The sequence below is a fragment of the Oncorhynchus keta genome, chromosome 35, assembly GCF_023373465.1.
Source record: "Oncorhynchus keta strain PuntledgeMale-10-30-2019 chromosome 35, Oket_V2, whole genome shotgun sequence".
Lineage (NCBI taxonomy): Eukaryota > Metazoa > Chordata > Actinopteri > Salmoniformes > Salmonidae > Oncorhynchus > Oncorhynchus keta.
Window position 1 is genome coordinate 22,622,713 of NC_068455.1, and position 22,776 is coordinate 22,645,488.

General features: G+C 44.8%; 1 protein-coding gene across 1 annotated transcript; it reads right to left on the reverse strand.

Moving 5' to 3' along the window:
* Positions 1-7,081: 7,081 nt before the first annotated feature.
* On the reverse strand, positions 7,082-20,788 carry LOC118368145 (calmodulin-1). Its single transcript, XM_035751963.2, has 6 exons — positions 20,630-20,788; positions 14,967-14,997; positions 11,358-11,501; positions 9,184-9,290; positions 8,845-8,980; positions 7,082-8,274 (listed from the first exon to the last, which is right to left on the reverse strand). Exons 1-6 carry the CDS (start codon positions 20,630-20,632, stop codon positions 8,246-8,248), a joined length of 450 nt encoding a protein of 149 aa, XP_035607856.1. The 5' UTR covers positions 20,633-20,788; the 3' UTR covers positions 7,082-8,245.
* Between the last annotated feature and the right edge of the window lie 1,988 nt (positions 20,789-22,776).

Sequence of the window (22,776 nt, forward strand, 5' to 3'; positions counted from 1 at the left end):
ATATAGTGGAAACCAAGTGGCTGGCTCTCTGGCACACAATATTTATCCTTGTTTCTCTGAATAGTCGGTTAGGATGTTCCTTAAGCAATCTAAACTCTGCCCGACTCCTATAGGTTATAGTCACATTGAGAAATTATTATAAAAGGGGGGGCAGCCCAATCTGATGAGTAAAGTATTTTTGCAAAACATTTTAACTGGAATAAATGCTGCATTTATTAAGAATGACCAACACAATTCTAGTGAATATGGAATATTGTAGCCTACCATTACTATATCCAACCCAAGTCTATGTGTTGCCACTATGTATCCCAGTGGTTTGCAAACGTTTTGACCCCGGACGCCTAAAAAGGAGTGGTACAAAACTTGAGACCCCTGCATACTCACATGCACGTGTGCAAACACAAACATGCAGCCATAAATGGTAATGCATTTACAAAATGCATTACCATGTAGCCTGTGTAGCCTGTGTTTTACACCTGGATTTGAAGCTGAAAGTCATTAATGTTAGCAGCCAATATCAACTAGCGATATATCATGTCACGTCTCTGGAGTCCAGAGGAAGCTCAATCATATGGCCTACTTGTAGCAGAGGTTGCAGGATCGGAGGGAAGGATGTTCTGTCTGCACCTCACCATCATTTGGGAGGGCAGCGTGCCTTCATAGATGCTTGTTGCCAGCGAGGTAGCCCTGTTCTCTCATACAAATATCAAAATAAATTTGCCAGAATGTTACATCTTCATCCCATAATATTGAAGTCAGTGCGATGTTACAGCTGCTTATATTTTTTTAATATATCAAGTAGGCACCCAAATTAGGCCTATCTGAAATGATGACATGGATCAATCAAATCACCAGGTTGCCTATTGTTCTAGCTAAGATGAGTCAGCAGTAGAATGCTGTAAACTGTATGTGGATGATAAACGCAGCCCTACTCTGTTATTACCAGGCGAAGTTACCAGAAGTTATTTCTGGTCACTACTCTGGATTTGCGCGCCAACGCTGATGACTGGTCAACGATCAAGACGCACAACTTCTGGCCCTGAAGCACCCCAGAACAGCGCAGGGCATAGTGCTCACCCCAGAACAGCGCAGGGCATAGTGCTCACCCCAGAACAGCGCAGGGCATAGTGCTCACCCCAGAACAGCGCAGGGCATAGTGCTCACCCCAGAACAGCGCAGGACATAGTGCTCACCCCAGAACAGCGCAGGGTATAGTGCTCACCCCAGAACAGCGCAGGGCATAGTGCTCACCCCAGAACAGCGCAGGGCATAGTGCTCACCCCAGAACAGCGCAGGGCATAGTGCTCACCCCAGAACAGCGCAGGGCATAGTGCTCACCCCAGAACAGCGCAGGGCATAGTGCTCACCCCAGAACAGCGCAGGACAATCTGCTCACCCCAGAACAGCGCAGGGTATAGTGCTCACCCCAGAACAGCGCAGGGCATAGTGCTCACCCCAGAACAGCGCAGGACAATCTGCTCACCCCAGAACAGCGCAGGGTATAGTGCTCACCCCAGACCAGGTCCTATCCCTGACTCTTGGAAGAGAAAGAGAGAGGCCGAAGTGCGTGTACCCTGATTAAACTACAGTGGCAAGTAAATAAACTGCCTATACCCTCTGTTCTATTGGTGAATGAACAATCACTGGAGAACAAATTGGACTAGCTCCATTCGAGGTCTTATCAACAGGACCTGAAGAACTGTTATGCACTATGTTTCTCAAAAACTTGTCTGAATAAGGACATGGATAATATTCTAGCTTGTTTTTCTATGTGACTGCAGGACAGAACAGGTAGCTTTGGGTAAGCTCCTAGGGGGTGGTGTGTGTCTCTTTGATAACAACAGCTGGTGCACAGACTCTAATATTAAGTCTCTAAGTTCTGCTCGCCTGTGTTAGAATACCTCATGATAAGCTGTAGACCATACTATTTACAAACAATTCTCAGCTATATTTTTCGTAGCTGTCTATTTACCACCACAAACCGATGCTGGCACTAAGACCGATGCTCAATGAGCTGTACAGGGCCATAAGCAAACAGGAAAGTGCTCATTCAGAGGCAGCGCTCCTAGTGGCCGGTGAATTAAGGAAAACTGAAATCCATTTTACCTAATTTCTACCAGCATGTCACCTGTGCAAATAGAGGCGAAAAAAACTCTTGATCACTTTTACTCCTCAAACAGAGACACAAAAGCTAGAGCTGCCGCTTTCAAGGAGGAGGACACAAAGGAGACAAAGACAAAGGAGCTGATCGTGGACTACAGGAAACGGAGGGCAGAGCACATCAACGGGGCTGTAGTGGATCGGGTCGGGAGCTTCAAGTTCTTCAGTGTCCACACCACTAAGGATCTATCATGGTCCAAAGACTCCCAGGAGGCTGAAAAGATTTGGCTTGGGCCCTCAGATCCTCAAAACGTTCTACAGCTGCACCATTGAGAGCATCTTGACTGGCTGCATCAAAACTTGGTATGGCAACTACTTGGCATCCATACATCACTGGGGCTGAGCTCCCTGCCTTTATACCAGGCGGTGTCAGAGGAAGGCCCTAAAAATTGTCAGAGACTCCAGCCACCCAAGTCATAGACTGTTCTCTCTGCTACCACATGGCAAGAAGTACAGATGCAACAAGTCTGGAACCAACAGGACCCTGATCAGCTTCTACTCCCAAGCCAAAAGACTGCTAAATAGCAAAATAGTTAACCAAATAGCTACCCAGACTATCTGCATTGGTACTTTTTTGATTCATCACATATGCAGCTATTGTTTACGTTCTGTCACTTCATTATACATGTCTACCTCAATTATCTTTGACCCCTGCACATCGACTCACTACTGTTATCCCTTGCATATAGCAATAGTTCTAGTTACTCATTGTGTATTTATTATTACTTTTATTAAGTGTTTTACTTTTGTATTATTTCTCTATTTTCTTTCTCTCTGCATTGTTGGGAAGGGCCCATAAGTAAGCATTCCACTATTAGTTCACACCTGTTGTTTACGAAGCATGTGACAAACACATTTTATTTTATTTGAAAATAAACCCTCCTGCCACAAGCACTCATACACACTGCCTATACAGTATAGGCCTAGTCTATATACTGTATGTATCGTCATTAGCAGAATTGGCAAGGTGTCAAGCAGCAGAGATGGTTATTCAATCCTTCCCCCACCATGCTCTTCCGCTCCGCTGGACACCAACACACAGAGATCTTTACATAATGATATAGCATGGGCCACTGCCTGCGCCTCGCCTCACCTCACATCCAGGAGAGAGGAGATAGAAAAGAGGACAACAGAGAGAGGGAGACATAGACAAAGAGAGAGAAAGAGAGAGAGAGCTTTAATTGTCCAGTGCGCTCCATCGGCTCGAATATGAGAGGGGTGTTAAGGGATCGCAACCTTCAATCATTTATGAATTAAATAGGCCCTCGAAGCACACTGTCACGTACGCGCGCACACACAGTTCATTCAGGAGCCAATTGTATCAAGTGCCATATTTCAGCATTGTGGTGTTAGGGAGGGAGACAGTGACAGGGTCATTCACCCATAACCACCGAGGTGACACACCCAGGAGCTGCATCCCAAATGGCACCTTATTCCCTTTATAGTGCGCTACTTTTCACCAGGGCTCTGGTAAATATTACTGATCTTTATAGGGATTAGGGTGCCATTTAAGTCACTGCCCAGGTCTGAGGGAGGTCTGGTCAACAATAAGCTTCCCTCTACCAGGCCAGAACAAGAACTAAACCCCCTCAAGCATTTCTTCATTTCTCTGACTGCATCGTTCACTGCGTTTGGTGCCTAAAGCACCTCTGTCATTGTGGATGACGGTTTCATCTCCTTGGCTGGGTTAATGCAGGGGGGGTGAAAGGATGGAGAGAGGCAGAATGAGGCAAAGAGAGAGAGGGAAGCAGTAGTCCGTGAAGTCTCCTCCAGCGCTGAAAGCCAACTCGGGCGCATCTGATTGGTGCAATCACAGTCAGTCTCGGCTAGGCTCAGCTCCAGGTTCTGCTGTCTGCTGAGCAGAGCATGCTGCCACCCAAGCACCATAGACTGGCTGGGGATAGGGGATGAGATGATGTGGAGGGTGGGATTGAGTTGGAAGATAGAAGTGGGAGGCCTACAGGTCCCGTGAAATGGGGCAGTTCCCTTCCTAGCTCCCAGTAAATTCAATGTCCCCTTTAACCCTTCTGGATTACCTTGGGTTCAAAACCTTGCACAAATAACTACGGAAGCATATCTGCTTGTCAGTTCTGAATTCGTTCCCTGGGTTTAGTTTGTGAGTGCTAGTGTGCCTTAAACAGGGAAACTGAAATTATCAGTTGATACATACACACAGCGGGCAACGTGCAGCTTGTCTGCCAGCGAGGCGTGGGCTGCTGGCACACCACGCTACGATGAGCCTCTCTCCTTCCCACGCGCCTGTCACTGCGCTCTGTTCCCCACCACTCTATAGCACAGCTACAGTGAACACACGCATGGCAGAGAAATGCTCATCCATGGTTGTCTACAGCTTCCCTAATTGTCCAACCATGTGTAGCCATCTTGAAGCTTTTGCAGCATGTTGAGGAACGATGACTGGGGTTTAGCATATTAAAACAAGTCCCATTGCATAAGCATCACTTCTGAAAAGGAGGAAGTCAAGTCGGTCTGACTCTACAACACTAGAAGCTGAAACACACCTCCCTACATCACTTTGAGGGGGTGGGGTGAGAAATCAACTGATGCTGTGGCTTTGTGAGCAGAGGGCCCTGCAGAACAGCAGATAGATATTCTCCCGCTCCCTTTCCCTCCCGTCATCCCAGCATGCGGTTGCTTGGCAACCCACGGTCGCTCTCGCTCTGTGAATGCAGACGTTCTCAACGACCAATCGCTCAGCTTGTGAGAGAAGTCCTCATGAAACAACACACATAATCACATTGAGTAACACGGTTCCCAAAAAAGACATGTTGCTATGGTGATCCTAGTCTCTCTGCTGTAAGTGGTTCCTAGAGTGCAGGCAGCAGTGGGTGGTAGAGAGGGTTGGCCGGGAAGGGAAGCATGCTCCGCTCAGGATCGTTGGGTTGGCCGGGAAGGGAAGCATGCTCCGCTCAGGATCGTTGGATTGGCCGGGAAGGGAAGCATGCTCCGCTCAGGATCGTTGGGTTGGCCGGGAAGGGAAGCATGCTCCGCTCAGGATCGTTGGGTTGGCCGGGAAGGGAAGCATGCTCCGCTCAGGATCGTTGGATTGGCCGGGAAGGGAAGCATGCTCCGCTCAGGATCGTTGGATTGGCCGGGAAGCATGCTCCACTCAGGATCGTTGGATTGGCCGGGAAGCATGCTCCACTCAGGATCGTTGGATTGGCCGGGAAGCATGCTCCACTCAGGATCGTTGGATTGGCCGGGAAGCATGCTCCACTCAGGATCGTTGGATTGGCCGGGAAGCATGCTCCACTCAGGATCGTTGGATTGGCCGGGAAGCATGCTCCACTCAGGATCGTTGGATTGGCCGGGAAGCATGCTCCACTCAGGATCGTTGGATTGGCCGGGAAGGGAAGCATGCTCCACTCAGGATCGTTGGATTGGCCGGGAAGCATGCTCCACTCAGGATCGTTGGATTGGCCGGGAAGCATGCTCCACTCAGGATCGTTGGATTGGCCGGGAAGGGAAGCATGCTCCACTCAGGATCGTTGGGTCGACTGCGAAGGGAAGCATGCTCCGCTCAGGATCGTTGGGTTGACTGGGAAGGGAAGCATGCTAAGCACAGGATCGTTGGGTTGACTGGGAAGGGAAGCATGCTCCGCTCAGGATCGTTGGGTTGGCCGGGAAGGGAAGCATGCTCCACTCTGGATCGTTGGGTTGACTGGGAAGGGACGCATGCTCCACTCAGGATCGTTGCTAGACTTTGAGGACAGCCATTAGTTTCAAGCTAACGTGTCACCATCTGGTATAGGATGGAGGGGGTTCACACCAATCCATTCAGCCACTGTTAACTGCCTGGATAGTGATCTCCTTCTGGTGTAACAGGATGGGCTGTATATTTTGTATCTAAAATGAGATGAGTCATCAAATCATAGGCCTGGCAATTATCCGAATGGGGTAATTAAATGTCAGCGAAGAGGTAGGGTGAGGGTGTGCATTAATCCCGAGTGGTTCAGCGTTCTAAGGCACTGCATCTCAATGCTAGAGGAGTCACTACAGACCCTGGTTTTATCTCGGGCTGTATCACACCTGGCCATGATCAGGAGACTCATAGGGCGGCGCACAAGTCGCCCAGCGTCGTCCAGGTTTGGCCGCCATCGTAAAATAAGAATTTGTTCTTAACGGAGTTGCCTAGTTAAATAAAAGGTTCAATGAAAATGAATCCCTAAGAGTCTAAGTAACATATACAAAACATCTGCAGTTTACTTAAGCTAGAGATGTTTTTTTTTGTTGCATCTCAATCCACCGCATCTGCCCATGTCGGCCTTCCGCATCTGCAGTGGAAGGTGGCCGAGTGGTCCCACTGGAATCGTCTGAAGTCCGTAACGCTCATGTACCAACTGTCTGTAGCATCCGAATTGTTTGGGCTACAAACTAATATCACCCCACTCAGTTTTGCTCGTCGACCCCCACAAGTGTCACAGGACTCACCTGAAGGTAACCGATACAAAACGAACGGAATAATGGAGGTAGGTTTGTCCCAACAAAAACAAGGGTTAAATAGGTGTCCCAAAAAAATATTCCTGAGCTTTCTTAGATCGCCTAGATATAGGCCAGACACCTCAAAACCTTGATACATTTTTGACATTTAAGAATCTGTTATTCAATGCGTTTCTATGGGCTATAGTAGTAATGGCCAAATTCAATATTTTAGCTTTATATCAAAATGGGTCCTAAAATTCCAAATTAAATAGCTAAATGATCCCTGGTATTACAATCTTAAAACAATTCCATACATGGTTTAAGACTGAGGTTAATAAGTTAAAAAGGACAGAATCTTCAAAGGAGAGACATTTGAGTTATCAAACCTGTCCTATTCTAATGTAAGACAAGATCACTCAGTGTCGCAACAAACAGATGTGCATGCACAAAGCACACAAAGGAAAGGGTGGGAGAGTTAAGGTTAAGTTCATGGTATTTTATTGAAAAAAAAATTATAATCAAAGACTAGCATGTACAACTTGGAATGAAGGTAAACTGAACTCAAGATGGACAGTCTAGAGAAGACTCTGGTGTTGGTTGAAGACCCTATGATGTGCTGTAGGTCACTCAAAACCCACACGCAACCATGGTCAGAGTCGAGAAACAGAAGGTAGAAACATTGACGGTACATCCGCATTCCCTTGCCAAAAAAAACAAAGACTTCCCCTAGCAGGTAAAAAGATCTCCAGCCCACCTCCCACCCTTGAATCCTACCCAAAGTTTCACGCACAACAAGGAAACAGAACTCCAAATATTCCCAACATGCCAAACATAGTTCTAAATGTATTTATTTTGTAAATGTTCATCTTAAAAATATTAATTTTTGTAATGAATTAAGCAAACTGCTAAAGGTCCCATTAATTCCATCTCTATGCGAGTTTAGTACAGTGGAGGCTGCTGAGGGGAGGACAGCCCATAATGGCTGGAATGGAGTGAATGGAATGGCATCAAAGACATGGAAACCATGGAAACCATGCGTTTGAGCCATTTAATACCATTCCACACATCCCGGTCCAGCCATTATCACAAGCCCATCCTCCCCAATTAAGGTGCACTAACCTCCGGTGGTTTAGTAGGACTTCCCATCCCCATCTCGTGAGCTCGTCTCTCAATATAGACTGCACCAAAACCCACCAACGGTACCCATGGTACCGCTGTGGAATCAGAGTGAGCCCATTGGCCAGACTGCGGCACCAGTCTCAAGCTGCATGCATGAAGAACAGAAAAATATATAAAATGGTCAGCCCAAACTTTACCACTAGCAACTGGAACCAATAGGCAGTTCACCAAGTGCTTTCTTTAGTTGTTGACATTTTGTTTACAGGTATTATTTTATCTTATTACTGATGTCTAAACTCATCTTTGGGGACAGGACCACTAACCAGTACATGCAGATAATTTATTTTTGCTTAATTTATTTTTGCTTAATTTTTTAAACTTATTTTATGTGGACAGATTTGTCATTTTTCAACATTCAGTTATGTTTTCTATACAGAAACAGTATGATTTTTGCAAGAGGTAAGTAAAACATGTGACTGATTTTTTTTTTGTCTTCTAAGGAGGCCAGGAGAAGGGTAGGAGAGCTTCATTTTGCTGTCATCATTTGTACAAATTCTGTGGACAAAGAGCAAAGCAAAAACAAAATAGACATGAGAACAAACAGAAACCAACCAACAACTGATCAAACCAGCAATTACACTTCACAGATCCAGACATAATTAAATAAAACATGTCACAGACAAATCAAGACATACAGCTCATAAAACAAATTAAACTGTTATCAGTCAGCGTCATAGGAGACTGTTTAGTCCAACATCCCATTACAGAGAGATGGACAAATTATATAAGAAAGAACAGGGGGCTCAGGATGGTAGAAAGGGATGAGAGTGGTAGAGAGGGGGATGAGAGTGGTAGAGAGGGGGATGAGAGTGGTAGAGTGAAGAGGGGGAATCGGGCAGTACAAAGTGATGAGAGAAGAGGTGGATGAGAGCTGTAGAGAAGGGATGCAGGGAGCAGTAGAAACAAAAGACTGGCTCTACTGTACAGTAGCATGGTGAAGTTGACTGAGTGGGTGACAGCTGTCCTGACTCAAGGCCCCCCATAGGGACACTGCTGAGAACTACTGTACACTCCCTCACAGCAGAACAAGATCGGGAGAGAAAAGTTCCATTGTCCTCTTCTTACCTTCATAGTTGACCTGTCCGTCTCCGTCGATGTCGGCTTCTCTGATCATCTCGTCGACCTCCTCGTCTGTTAACTTCTCTCCCAGGTTTGTCATGACATGACGGAGCTCTGCTGCACTGATGTAGCCATTCCCATCCTGCAGGGGAGACCATGTGAGGAGTGTGTGACCTCACAGTAAACACACCTGCCTTTTACAAAGGCACTTTAACATACCAATGTAATTTATGTATGCAGTAAGAGCAACCATACAGGATATCACTGACCATATACTGCTTGACAAACAAAGGCAATGTATACATGAGGTGAATAAATAAAATCAGTCAAACAAACAATTCTTACCTTGTCGAATACCCGGAACGCCTCGCGAATCTCCTCCTCGCTGTCTGTGTCCTTCATTTTCCTGGCCATCATTGTAAGGAACTCTGGGAAGTCAATGGTTCCATTGCCTGGGAGATTGAGAGAGGGAGAGAGGAAGTGGAGAGAGAGAGGGTTTGGCTTGCTTTTTGTAGACCGTTGGAAAGGGGGAGACCAGTAGAAGTGGATAGGCAGAATTGATAGTTACTTATCTGGGATTAAAACCCCAGTTGTAACAGGCCATGCGTTGTCTAGAGTGGGCTGTGTACGGAAGACTACGACAACAGTGTAATAGGAGGTACAGTCGAGGGATTTTTCTGGATAAAAAAAAAAGGGGGGCTTAGGAAGGGTTTTTTTATTGATCAAAAAGGGGCTTAGGTGGTGGGTGTGGCAGGGGGCATGCCAATGGGCAAAGCCAAATTTGAGAGAACATTTGAGGCCCCCCCCCCATCTTTGTAGTGTAGAGACATTTAGCCATGTTTAACCAAATTTCCTGCAATTCTATGCATTTTGCCATGGCCAATGCAGTGTTATTTTGCTCAAACAAAAATCAATACTTTAAATTAATAGTTTTTGAAATGTTTCAAATTCTCACTGATTCTAGATTTTATTTAAGCGATTTACTTCTCAAAGGTTATATTATAAAAAACTATAAGTCCATTATCTTTTCTACATACTTTATATCTGGTTTTAGCCGTTTACATTGAAACGTTTCTCTACCCTACATTGTTTCGACTTAAGCGGCCCCAAAACAAACAAAAAAATTAGGCCCAAGTATTTAAATGGCTGAAAAATCCCAGCAGCCCTCAGCTGTTTAAGTGTGTGATCATGTGTGATTCCTGGGGAAGACTGTTCTCCTGAGCACACAGCTGTCCCCTCCCCTGGTGGTACATGGCTGACATACAGTTCCCCAGTGAATCAATGCACATCTGTTCTCCACTCTGCATGTCCCTAGTGTGTGTGTGTGTGTGTGTCTGACTATTACATTACTTATATAGGGCCGTATAATGCACAGACTGGCTGTTTCACCTTCCTCAGTGTGTGAATAACTGGACTGCTACTGTTGTTTGTGTGTAGGCAGGGTCTACCACAGCTGATGTGAACTATTTCCCTGGGCCGTGGGGCCTCAGAGAATGTACAGCCCAGCAGAGCAGAGCGGATTATGTCATGGATTTCACTAGGCCATTATTACCTACTGCGGTTATTTAACTGGCTTTGTTGCAGCCAGCCGCTCGGTCTGCCTGACCTAGATAGTGACCGACAAGCAGAGAGGAGACATGGTGTTCAATGGGAACACCTCCAGTCCATGCACTAACACAAGTTAGGACATGGATGAACGCATCAGGAACTCTATCAATAACTGGTCAATAAGAATCACTACTCATCACCATCAGATTGACTTCCAGAAGGGAGATTAGTATAGAGAGCCATAGTAATGGTGACTTTTTGTATGCACCAACTCCACCATGTTTCATTGGATAAAACCGATGGGAAAGTTTCGTTTTTGGATACACTGCGAAAATAAAGTGTGTGTTAAATCACAGGTTTAGGAGAGCTTATAAAATTTGATCAATGAGATAATCTTCATCGGCTAACGTAACTTAGTGAATTATGAAAGATTTATATAATAAAAAAAAGCCCATAAAAAGGTCTCATTGTTCATAAAAAGGTCATGTTGACTGATATCTCAGAACAAAACAAATAAGATAAGCCTGTGTTTACCTCAGACCTTATTTTCAGCGTTTATCCCAAAACCCTATTCTTTCACCATAGGAATGGCTGAACGAACCAGAGGTTACGTTGTTTTTAGGACTACATGCTGGTTAACTATAGTGACTGAACCGACACACACACAGCCCAAGGAAATAGAGTAGTACTTCTGCCACTCCTTACTTACATTCTCAGCTTCTCCAGAAATCCCAGTTGAAGGATTCTCACCCAATTCCAGGAATCCACCACCTAGGATTTCTGGAAAACCTGGAACTTTACAACCCTAGTTGGACACACTCCAGGGTGAAGTTTCCCCATAGCTACAGACTTAAGATCAGCTTACCCTCCCCCAATCCTAACCATTACAGGTGAAAATTATCAATTGAACCAAGATCAGCATCTGGGGCAACTTCACCCTACACTGTTGGACCCCAGCAGGCTGAACTCACCATCAGCATCGACCTCATTGATCATGTCCTGCAGCTCAGCTTCTGTGGGGTTCTGTCCCAGCGACCTCATCACAGTGCCCAGCTCTTTGGTTGTGATGGTGCCATCGCCGTCCTTATCGAACAAGGAGAATGCCTCCTTGAACTCTGCAGAAAATAAGATGGTGTCCAAAATTAAAATAAGGGAAAAAAAATAAAAAATAAAAAAAATAACATCTGAGCTACAGTAAAAACTTGATTAGACAATTAGTCACCGACCCGTAGCACTCACATCTATAGCCATTGAAGAGCTTTGAAAGGCTGGTCATTGCTCACATCAACATCATTATCCCAGAAACCCTAGACCCACTCCAATTTGCATACCGCCCCAACAGATCCACAGATGATGCAATGTTTATTGCACTCCACACTGCCCTTTCCCACCTGGACAAAAGGAACACCTACGTGAGAATGCTATTCATTGACAGCTCAGCGTTCAACACCATAGTGCCCTCAAAGCACATCACTAAGCTAAGGACCCTGGGACTAAACACTTCCCTCTGCTACTGGATCCTGGACTTCCTGTCGGGCCACCCCCCGGTGGTAAGGGTAGGTAACAACACATCCGCCACCCTGATCCTCAACACGAGGATCCCTCAGGGGTGCGTGCTCAGTCCCCTCTACTCCCTGTTCACTCATGACTGCACAGCCAGGCACGACTGCAACACCATCATTCAGTTTGCCAATGACACAACAGTGGTAGGTCTGATCACCGACGAGACAGCTTATAGGGAGGAGGTCAGAGACCTGGCTGTGTGGTGCCAGGACAACAACCTCTCCCTCGATGTGATCAAGACAAAAGAGATGATTGTGGACTACAGGAAAAGGAGGACTGAGCACACCCCATTCTCAGACAGAGCTGTAGTGGAGCAAGTTGAGAGCTTCAAGTTCCTTGGTGTCCACATCACCAACAAACTACCATGGTCCAAACACACCAAGACAGTCGTGAAGAGGGCATGACAACCTATTCCCCTTCAGGAGACTGAAAAGACTTGGCATGAGTCCCCAGATTCTCAAAAGGTTCTACTACAGCTGCACCATCGAGAGCATCCTAACTGGTTGCACCACTGCCTGGTATGGCAACTGCTCAGCCTCCATACATCACTGGGGCTGAGCTCCCTGCCACCCAGGACCTTTATACCATGCGGTGTCAGAGGAAGGCCCAAATAATTGTCAAAGACTCCAGCCACCCTAGTTCTCTCTGCTACCGCACAGCAAGTGGTATCAGAGCGCCAAGTCTAGGTCCAAAAGACTTCTTAACAGCCATAAGCCAACTAATCAAATGGCTACCCAGACTATTTGCATTGCCTGGCCCCCTCTTTTATGCTGCTGCTACTCTGTTTGTCATCTATGCAGTCACTTTAATGCTACCTACATGTACATATTATCTCAATTACCTTGACTAAACAGTGCCCCTGTACCTCCTGAATATAGCCTCGCTATCTTTATTTGACTGCTGCGCTTTAATCATGTTACTTTAAACTGTATTGTTGGTTAAGGGCTTGTAAGCAAGCATACCCATTGTATTTTGGCGCATGTGACCAATACATTTTGATTAGACTTATCTTATCTAACCTCTTTGAAAAAAAGGGTTCTTTGAGGTTATACAGAGCATTCGGAAAGTATTCAGACCACATCCCCTTTTCACATTTTGTTAGGTTACAGCCAGATTCTAAAATGGCTTAAATAGTTTTATTCCATCAATCTACACACAATACCCCATAATGACAAAGCAAAATCAGGATTTTAGACATTTTTTCAAAATGTCACAAACTGAGCTCTTCAGTAAGGCCATTCTAATGCCAATGTTTTTTCTATGGTCATTGCATGGCTGTGAAATCAATTGTCTACACCTGTCAGCAACAGGTGTGGCTGAAATGGCCAAATCCACTAATTTGAAGGGGTGTCCACATTCTAGACAATTCTGTGCTTTCAACTTCATGGCAACAGTATGGGGAGGCCCTTTCTCATTTCAGCATGACAATGCCCCCATGCACAAAGCAGGTCCATACAGAGATGGTTTGTCAAGATCAGTGTGAAAGAACTTGAGTGGCCTGCACAAAGCCTTGACCTCAACCCCACCAAACACCTTTGGGATGAATTGGAACGCCAACTACGAGGAGCCAGGCCTTGTGGATGAATGGAAGCAAGTCCCCAACATCTACTGGAATGCCTTCCTAGAAGAGTGGAGGCTGTTATAGCAGCAAGGGGGGGAACCAACTCCATATCAATGCCTATGATATTGGAATTAGAGTCCACATACTTTTGGTCACGTAGTGTAGCTTACAAATAAGCACATTATGTTTTACATTTATTATTATTTCTTTTATTATTTATTAAAAAGTTAAGCAAAGTTGATGATTTCATTCAAATATATATGAAGCTAAAGTCACATAAGCTATAGCTAGATAACTAAAAGTTATTAGAATTTGAGCACCGTATGTAAGCTAGCCATCTAACCAGACAGGAAAAAGCTAGGCTACTTGTATTAGCCACTTTACAAGCTAGCCAGCCAATGCTTACAAATAAACATAATGGAATACGCCAAATAGAGCTACAGACCTAGCCTGACATTGCAATTAGCTAAATGTTACTTTATTTCAGTATGAAGTCAAATGAGGGGACTGTTTCCTGAAGCCATTTGAAGACTGCTGCTGACCCTTGATGAATGCAGGTGATGGGCTATGGGCTGACTAAGAAGAGGTATGTATCTAAATGATTTATAATAAGTCTTGGTGATTCAATAGCCTAGTTAATCATGACATGACTTAACACACCATGTTTTTCTCATCTGCTGCTGCTGACAACTGCATGTCAATTGTTCTTCTAATCTACATCAGAAAAATGATAAGTCTGCAGAGCATTTAGTCTCAATTTTGGTAGATTATCTCATGTAAAATTTCACCATACAGGGTTCTGTATTCCAATTTTGGTTCAGTCAAGAAGAACCCATCGGGTTCCATGTATATACACTTTTAGGGGTTCCATAGATTAAAAAAAACAACCCTTTTTGGTTCTATAAAGAATATTACTTTTCTAAAAGTGTAGGCTACTTAATTAAGTTAAGGTTTCAACCAGTAATCACACCTAAGCCTGACCTCCTGGGCTATGGAAAGACTTGAAAAGATTACATTTGTTCATTGTAAAGGTGAGCGGATAAAAGTATTGTCAACAACAGGTATGTCTGCTAAGTCTCTGTCTGCCATTGGTGAGGTATCTGCCCATTATTAGGGCCGTATAAAATCTGCGTTGAGAACGCGGCTGGAATCACGAAATCCAGACATTAAAACACAATTCAACAATGTTCAAAATGTATTCAACTTGTAGGAAATTAACTTATTACCATACAACATGAACAAACTGCATAAGTGATTTGTATATTCCTTCAACCTTTTGAAGAGGCAACAGCACAGGAATGTCCCTCTGTGTGTGCGTGTTGGTCCACCACTTTGTGTAGCCGTTAGTGATGATGCTAATGTCATGTTTTCATCAGTGGTCAGGAGCTAGCAGACATGCCTCACTCACATTAAATATTCATTCACAGCTCAAATGTGTGTGTGCTGAACTGCTTACCGGCAATCTGCTCCTCTGTTAGTTGGTCAGCCTGAGGACAGAGAGGAGAAAAAAAGAAGATAAATGGCATTGTATTTTGGATAACGACTGAACACAAGCAGCACTACAGAAAACTGCCCAATTTCTTCCCTTTCCATCCTAGCCCACCTCTGAGCAGCAGATATTAGCCAGTGATCTCTGAGCAAGAGATCAGATGTTATGTAGCCAAGGTAACGATCCAGCTAAGGCAGAGCAGAGAATACAGTAACCTGGTGATGAAGACACCCTGTCTGTCTGTGCTGTTACAATGCCACGGAGGAGAGGCCAGGCCAATCATTGCCCAGCAGTTTAACATGCATGTTGATTGGCTCCTCTGCCGCTCTGCTCATCCCTAGAAAACGACCAAGGAGGTCAATGGACAATACTTTATGCCGATAATAAATACAATTTTTACAATAACTTTTTCCAGAGACAACCATTTATGCAATAACAAATCAATTATAAAACTATACAATGCATTTGACTTTATTTTTAACAAGTTAACGGTCATCTATTTAAAATGGTCAATCTCTTGATAAACTGAGTAAATCAAGATAGGTCAGGTGAATTCATATTCAATGGGATCATGCATGGAGTTATTGAGCTTGTTTTGGCTGAGTCCAGTAGTCTTTGGGGCTACACGTGACAAACAATCTGATTCCCTTTCATTTGGGTCCATGTTAGGCCTACTGAACATTATACCCTGATGAAGACAGCTTGTCGGTCGAAAAGTTGGTTATTAAATTATTGCTTCTGAGCTCCTAGAGTGTGCGGCTCGCCTTTTCTTTTTCAAGTGTTCTACTCTGCCAGCCAGCACCTCGCCTAAACAGGTGTTCTACTCCGCCAGCCAGCACCTCGCCTAAACAGGTGTTCTACTCCGCCAGCCAGCACCTCGCCTAAACAGGTGTTCTACTCCGCCAGCCAGCACCTCGCCTAAACAGGTGTTCTACTCCGCCAGCCAGCACCTCGCCTAAACAGGTGTGATTTGTTTCGCCTCCAGATTGGCCTACTTGCAGGAGTTATGAGAGAACAGGGTGCTCGCGCTATAATGGGGAAATCGTCCGTGCCGATATTATCGGTTGTTCTCTACGAGTCATCACACAGTGGATCTCATATTTACATTTCAGCAACACTGCTCATCTGCTGACGAGATATGAATACAATGATGACATTGGGATGAAACGCCTCCCTCTACGGAGGTATGCAGGACACATTTCCCACTTCAATTTAATATATGCCTACAGTAAACACACAATGCATGAGGACAGTAAAGACAGTGGTAGTCACAATTAGAGAACACTTCACACCCAACCAGCCATGTTCCCCACAAAATCTGCTCTCACTCTACACGTCTACTAAAGAGAACCGTCCAAAATTAGAGCCTGTTCTACTATCTCCATTCCCACCACCACTCATACAGTAACCGGAGCACACCACAGCAGCTACCACATCAGATCACTCATACAGTAACCGGAGCACACCACAGCAACTAACCAATCAGATCACTCATACAGTATTCAACCAATTTCAGCTTCCCCATCACTCAGAAGGCATAGCAGAGCGTTGGGACCTGAAACTCGTCAAAATGCAGGTCGGTCAGGTCGGCTACCAGCCTCTTTGCCTTAGGCTGGTCCTGCCAGGTATCTGCCATCCTCGTTTCTGGCTTGCAGTCCAGAAGTAGATTACCCTTCTTGGGCTTCCCATTGGACCCCCCGGCCTTGGAGGGGACGACATCCATGGCCTCTCGCACAATCACCAGCCCCTCGGCCAGGCACTCCGCACGTTTGGTGTTTATGTTGCCCTGGCACCTGATGTCCCCCAGCTCGGTCTTGGTGATCTGCAAGCCATTCTTCATGTCCTGTACGTCTTTGACCACGCTATCGATGCGACTATTGGTAGAGTCCACCAGAATCTGCAGGAAGGACTTGTAGTTCCTCTCCTGCTGCTCAATCAACTCTTTATAGAAGAACTGCTGCTGGTCTAGAAGCTCATATAACATGGACAGAGAAACCAGGTCATCGTCCTGGTAGCAGGGTGCCTTCTTGGGCAACATGGTTCTCCTCTGGCTCCTCAGCCTGCCTGTCTGGATGACTGGAGCTGTGCAGGTCAGGTCTCTGGCTGCTAGCCGTGGGGAGCGGTGTCAAGTCTTGGGGAGTGGGGCTCAGCTGGCTGAACTACGCACCAGACAGAGAGGAGGACTAGACTGATAAAGAAGCAGGGTTTACCTGACCTGAAGCCTGAGGTACGGTTGCAGTGATGGAGTGATGTGACTGACTGGCTACCTCCCCTGTACTGTAGCGGCAGCCTAACATTGGGGCTGCTGTCTGTACTGGATATCTTTGGGAATCCTAACTTACACATGGGACGTTTCAACAGAAGCACTGGGGTTAATGTATCGTGTTTTGCTTTTCGCCACCCCGCCGACCACAATCCGGACGGTCAGCGCAGTGATACAGTTACAAAAACCAACGAGGGGGTCTGAAGGATAATTTCCGTGATTAGGGCCTGGTCACATGAAGCTTAGGGTCCCCTGCCAGGCTAGCTGGACAGACAGAGCCACAGCATCCAGGGTCAGAGGCTAGATGCTTAAGCTGACGGCTGTCTGCCACAAGATGAACCCATCCGCCGCATCCCCCCTTTGTTGTTAAAGAAAATCCTAGTGGAAACACCGTACCGCACTGTGATACATAGGCTTTAATTTAGGGCTAGACTATACAATGGCTGTGTTTTTCTCTGAACCATCCTTAGGCCCTTAGCCTCTTTCTCTCTCCCTGAACCTGTAGGCCTTCTTTACTTTTGGCATTATCGGTTTGTCTTTGCTTGCATGTTTGTTTCTCTGGTGTTACCTACACCCCTCTGTTTGTACACTCTTTCCCAGTCCTGTACTGTCCTTTTTTCTTGTCCGTGGCTCCGTCTGTCTCTCTCCCTCTGTTGGGTTCCTTGAGCATTGGCAGCAGCAGCATTCTCTGGCAGTGTGCCCAGAAGGGAGGTCCTCCTCCTGCTCCTCACCCTACTGGATCCTCAGGGCCAGCCCACAGAATGAAACACTGCTGAACCCCAACCAGGACCTCCCTCTCTCAGGCCCCTCGGGCAGGGAACGAGACCCCAACACACACCCCCAACACACATGGCTGCCAGAAATCTGGCCTGGATTTGCAAGAAATGCACAACCTAGGTATGAGAGAGAGAACTGCTTGCTGCAGCTATCCAATCCTTGCCCAGAGACCTAAAAACACCATAGCTGCAGCTATCCTATCCTGGCCCAGAGACCTAAAAACACCATAGCTGCAGCTATCCTATCCTGGCCCAGAGACCTAAAAACACCATAGCTGCTACAGCATAGCCACTTTCACATCGACAAGTGGTCCCTGAGGGCCATGTGGTGGTGGTAGTGTAGTGACACACAGACGATTGGGAGTGAGGGCTTCCTGTCACATCCCATCTGTGTCTGTCTGCTCACATGACTGGAGCTCCACTTGTATTTAAGTTTATTAGAACAGGGACCATGTACAACATCTCAGAAATGAGAAGTGATGCTTTGCACCAGACGCCAACATAGAGCTACAGCAGAGGGATGGAGTTAATCAGACACTACCCCTACATATGAGCATGTAACGTCACGTGCAGTGATAGTGCCTAGTCATCGTCTAGATTCATAGCCTCCACCCAACCTCGCTCATAAATCTCTTGCAGCAATATTCAGCACATCGACATCAATTGGTTATGCTGCTTATTGTTGAATTTGTAACTTATTGTTACAGAATGGTAGCCCTAGACAGAAGAGCACCCCCCCCTGGCACTGCCAAGGCTGTCAGGCACCCTGCATTTAGGTTGTGGCCATTCCATGCCAGTAAAGCGAGAATAACAAGAATCCAATCAGACAGTGCAATGGCCTTTTCTACATGGAGTCACCACACTAACTCTGATAGAGCAGATCAGCTCAATACACTGGGGCTGTCTTCTAGCACGTTCATTTCCTTGTTAGGGCACACAGCAGGATCCTGTGGCGTGACCAATACATTTGAAAATGATTTGATTTAGAGCGGGGCAGGGTCAATGTCCCCACAACTACAGCAGAGAGCAGAGGACCCACCCGTCTACTGAGGCATTACTACAGACGAGAGCAGGGGAGTGGAGTCGACACAACCTTTTAGTACACGCCTTCACAGCACAGCAACACACATCTAAAAATAATAATAATAATAATCTAAAAAGATTCCTTCGTACGATTGTCCACCTCAACCAATCAAACATCCGAGCGAGGGCCGAAACAGTGGACACACGGATTCAGAGACTACAATCCATAGCTTTGTAATCCCCACATTGGTGGAGACAGTACTTCCATGCTTTTGGAGAAACAATGTGTGCATTGAGCACAAGAACATGACTTACTTTGAGAATCAGGTTAACGCTGTTCTCCTGCTGCTATACAACCCAATCCCTCCCATGGAGACAGGCGATAGAAAAGTATCTTGGAGGTTGAACCTCCTGTGACAATGGTAATTACTAACTGAAAAACAACATGATATGAAACAATGTAGATCTGTGTATAAAAAGTGGTAAGACCAAGGCATAAATCAAACATGCACGGTCATGTCAGAGATAGGGCAGCTACAGTTATTCCAAGAGTACCATATCACTTTCGGCCTGACGAATAGTATACAAGAATGTCACAGATAATATTTTTGATCAAATTGAAGCCATTGGTGTTTAGAAATCGTATAACAAGTCTATCAATTATTTGTAATTACCATAGAAAAAAAGTGACTGACAGCGTGTATCAAACTCCGTTAATATTGCAAAGACGTAGACTTTAATTCTTTAGATGGAGTTTCACCCTGTCTCCTGAGGCAGAAAGATAAATGAACCGATGCATTCTACATCATACAACATTAATAGAACCTGAAAAAGACTGATCATAGTAAAAATGATACACGATCTGGTGAACTGCTGGTTCATAGTGGCAAACGAAATATCTTGTCAAATTCGTAGAACATTGTATATAATTCTGAATTAGTGATTTTATGGGGCGGGTGTACGATAGGTACAGCGGTCGATCGTATGCACTGCTCCCTCGAACCGCATCAGATATTTGTTCGCTGCATTGAGAGGTCCGCTTGTGCATGTGGAAAATATAAAAATCTCAATGGTTGTTCAGCTTTATATCGATCATAATTGGATAGCCCACATTCTATATTACACATATATTATGTTACAGAATCTTAACACGTTCCATTACCGGATCAGTACACGGGTTTTGTTAAACATTAAAACCGTAAAATGCTACTGTTTCACGGGCGCATGGAGTCAGGTCTGGCTCGCTGACATGAAGTAATTGCCTCGATCATCATCAGACAAAAATATACTTGAGTTATCATTCGTCTTAAATATCGCTCCATCAAAAACACAATCAGCAATGCATAGGAATTGTAGGAAGGATCCTATAATCAATAATGTAACACCCAAAAATCTGACAAGCTAGCGTCGACACACGACCACTCCGACCGTCACTCAACGGTTCACGCGAATCTTCCTCTGCAGGAAAAGCATGCATTCATGCAACGAGGAAACCTTACCATTGCTTGCTTGAAATTATATTGAATTAAAAATAATATTTCCAACGCAGCATATGATATAATACTCACCATGTCTGTCGGCGCTGAATGTGTTAGTTTTCTAAAACTAGACTACGAGATTGACCAGTTCCCGGGACCTCTACTGATGGGTTGAAGGTGTGTATCTCTCGCGATCTCTGTCTATATAGCTTGGTGTATTCCTCCGCCGCTGAAAACCCTTCTCACTCACTTCCGCATTTTCCCACTGCAGGACAGGCAGCATGTATCACTCCCTCCCTCCCTTCTCAGAAAACTTGCCTGACAGAGTTGTTATTTGTATATTTAAAAAAAAACTTTATTTAACTACGCAAGTCAGTTAAGAACACATTCTTATTAACAATGAAGGCCAAAAGGCTTCCTGCCGGGAAGGATGGTGGGATTAAAAATGTTAAACAATCTATTAAGTGGAAAAATAGGACAAAACACACATCAAGACAAGAGAAACAACACAACACTACACAAAGAGATACCTAAGACAGCAACATAGCATGACACATGACAACACAGCATGAAAGCAACACAATATGACAACAACATGGTAGCAACACAAAACAAGGTACACACATTTTTGGGCACAGACAACAGCACAAAGGGAACAAAGGTAGAAACAACAATACATCACACAAAGCAGCCACAACTGTCAGTAAGTGTGTCCATGACTGAGACTTTGAATGAAGAGATTGAGATAAAACTGTCCAGTTTGAGTGTTTTTTTGCAGCTCCTTCCAGTCGCTAGCTGCAGTGAACTGAAAAGATGAGCGACCCAGAGATGTGTGTGCTTTGGGGACATTTAACAGAATGTGACTGTCAGAACGGGTGTTGGATGTGGAGGATGAGGGCTGCAGTAGATATCTCAGATGGGGGGGAGTGAGGCCTAAGTGGGTTTTATTAATATGCATCAACCAGTGGGTCTTGCGGTGGGTACACAGAGCTGGCCAGTTTACAGAGGTGTATAGAGGGTCATGATGTGTCCTACAAGGAGCATTGGTGGCAAATTTGATGGCCGAATGGTAACGAACATCTAGCCGCTCGAGAGCACCCTTACCTGCCGATCTATAAATGATGTCTCCGTAATCGAGCATGGGTAAAATGGCAATCTGAATCAGGGTTACTTCAGCAGTTGGGGTGAAAGAGGAGCGATTACAATAGAGGAAACCAAGTCTAGATTTTACTTCAGCCTGCAGCTTTGATATGTGCTGAGAGAAGGACAGTGTACAGTGCAGTGGCACAAAAACCTAAAGCCGCACACATAGAACAACACAGACCAGTGACCAATTTGCCTTTGGTGCCAGGAAGCCTAGCGGTAAGAGCATTGGGTCAGTAACCAAAGGTTCACTAGTTTGAATCCCAGAGCTGACAATGTGAGCAATCTGCCAAGGCACTTAACCTTAATTGCTCCAGGGTAGCTGTTGATATACTCTCCAAGAGTGTCTCAGGGGAGTTGGGATGTACAAAAAAAATAAACATTTCCAATTCACATATGCATATAATACTCACTTGTGGCCTACATATGTGAAATAGGACAAATATAAGCACTCACCAAATGTATTTATTTATTATTTCATACAGACAGTATCTGACACTTACTGGTACAAGTACTCCTACTCATATTTGGATTTGACCAGCCATTCCTTGAGTTATTGTTGCATTGGAGATAAGAAACACCTGACAGAGTATTAAAAAGAAAAAGTACACATAAGATGTTGTTGGTAGAATCACTTCATGATAATTGAAGCTATGAAATGTGCATTACATTATTACTTTAAAAACAAAATAGGCTGATGGTGATAATCGGACAATAAGAGATTTATTTAGGCTAGCCTATTTGTCATATTGAATTCATATTCATTACCCAATATCAGTCATTGACAAAATGATGAATAATGTAGTTTTATAATTGGCCTGTTTGGCTATAAAACTGATGAAAATGACATATTCATTTCCAATGTTTTTGCAAACTCAGAATCAACTTGTTTTCAGCATTTGTCATGAAATCCGAAATATATAATTTATTTTAAAAATGAAATTACAAGGAGCATGCCTTCAGGGGATCACTATTCAATATCTATAGCCTATATTTTATTACTCTCAAATAAAGTGAACAGCATATATTCAGTTCATGCATTTGTAAATTGATCAGGGTATGAAAATAATTGCTAGGTTGATTATCCAAATTCT

What these genes read in the sequence shown, in the direction of transcription:
- LOC118368145 (XM_035751963.2), bottom strand. An exon ending in AACAGAGGAGCAGATTGCCG is followed by an intron (nt 11,502 to 14,966) that starts GTAAGCAGTTCA and finishes TATTTTCTGCAG; the next exon opens with AGTTCAAGGAGGCATTCTCC. An exon ending in CAATGAGGTCGATGCTGATG is followed by an intron (nt 9,291 to 11,357) that starts GTGAGTTCAGCC and finishes TCAATCTCCCAG; the next exon opens with GCAATGGAACCATTGACTTC.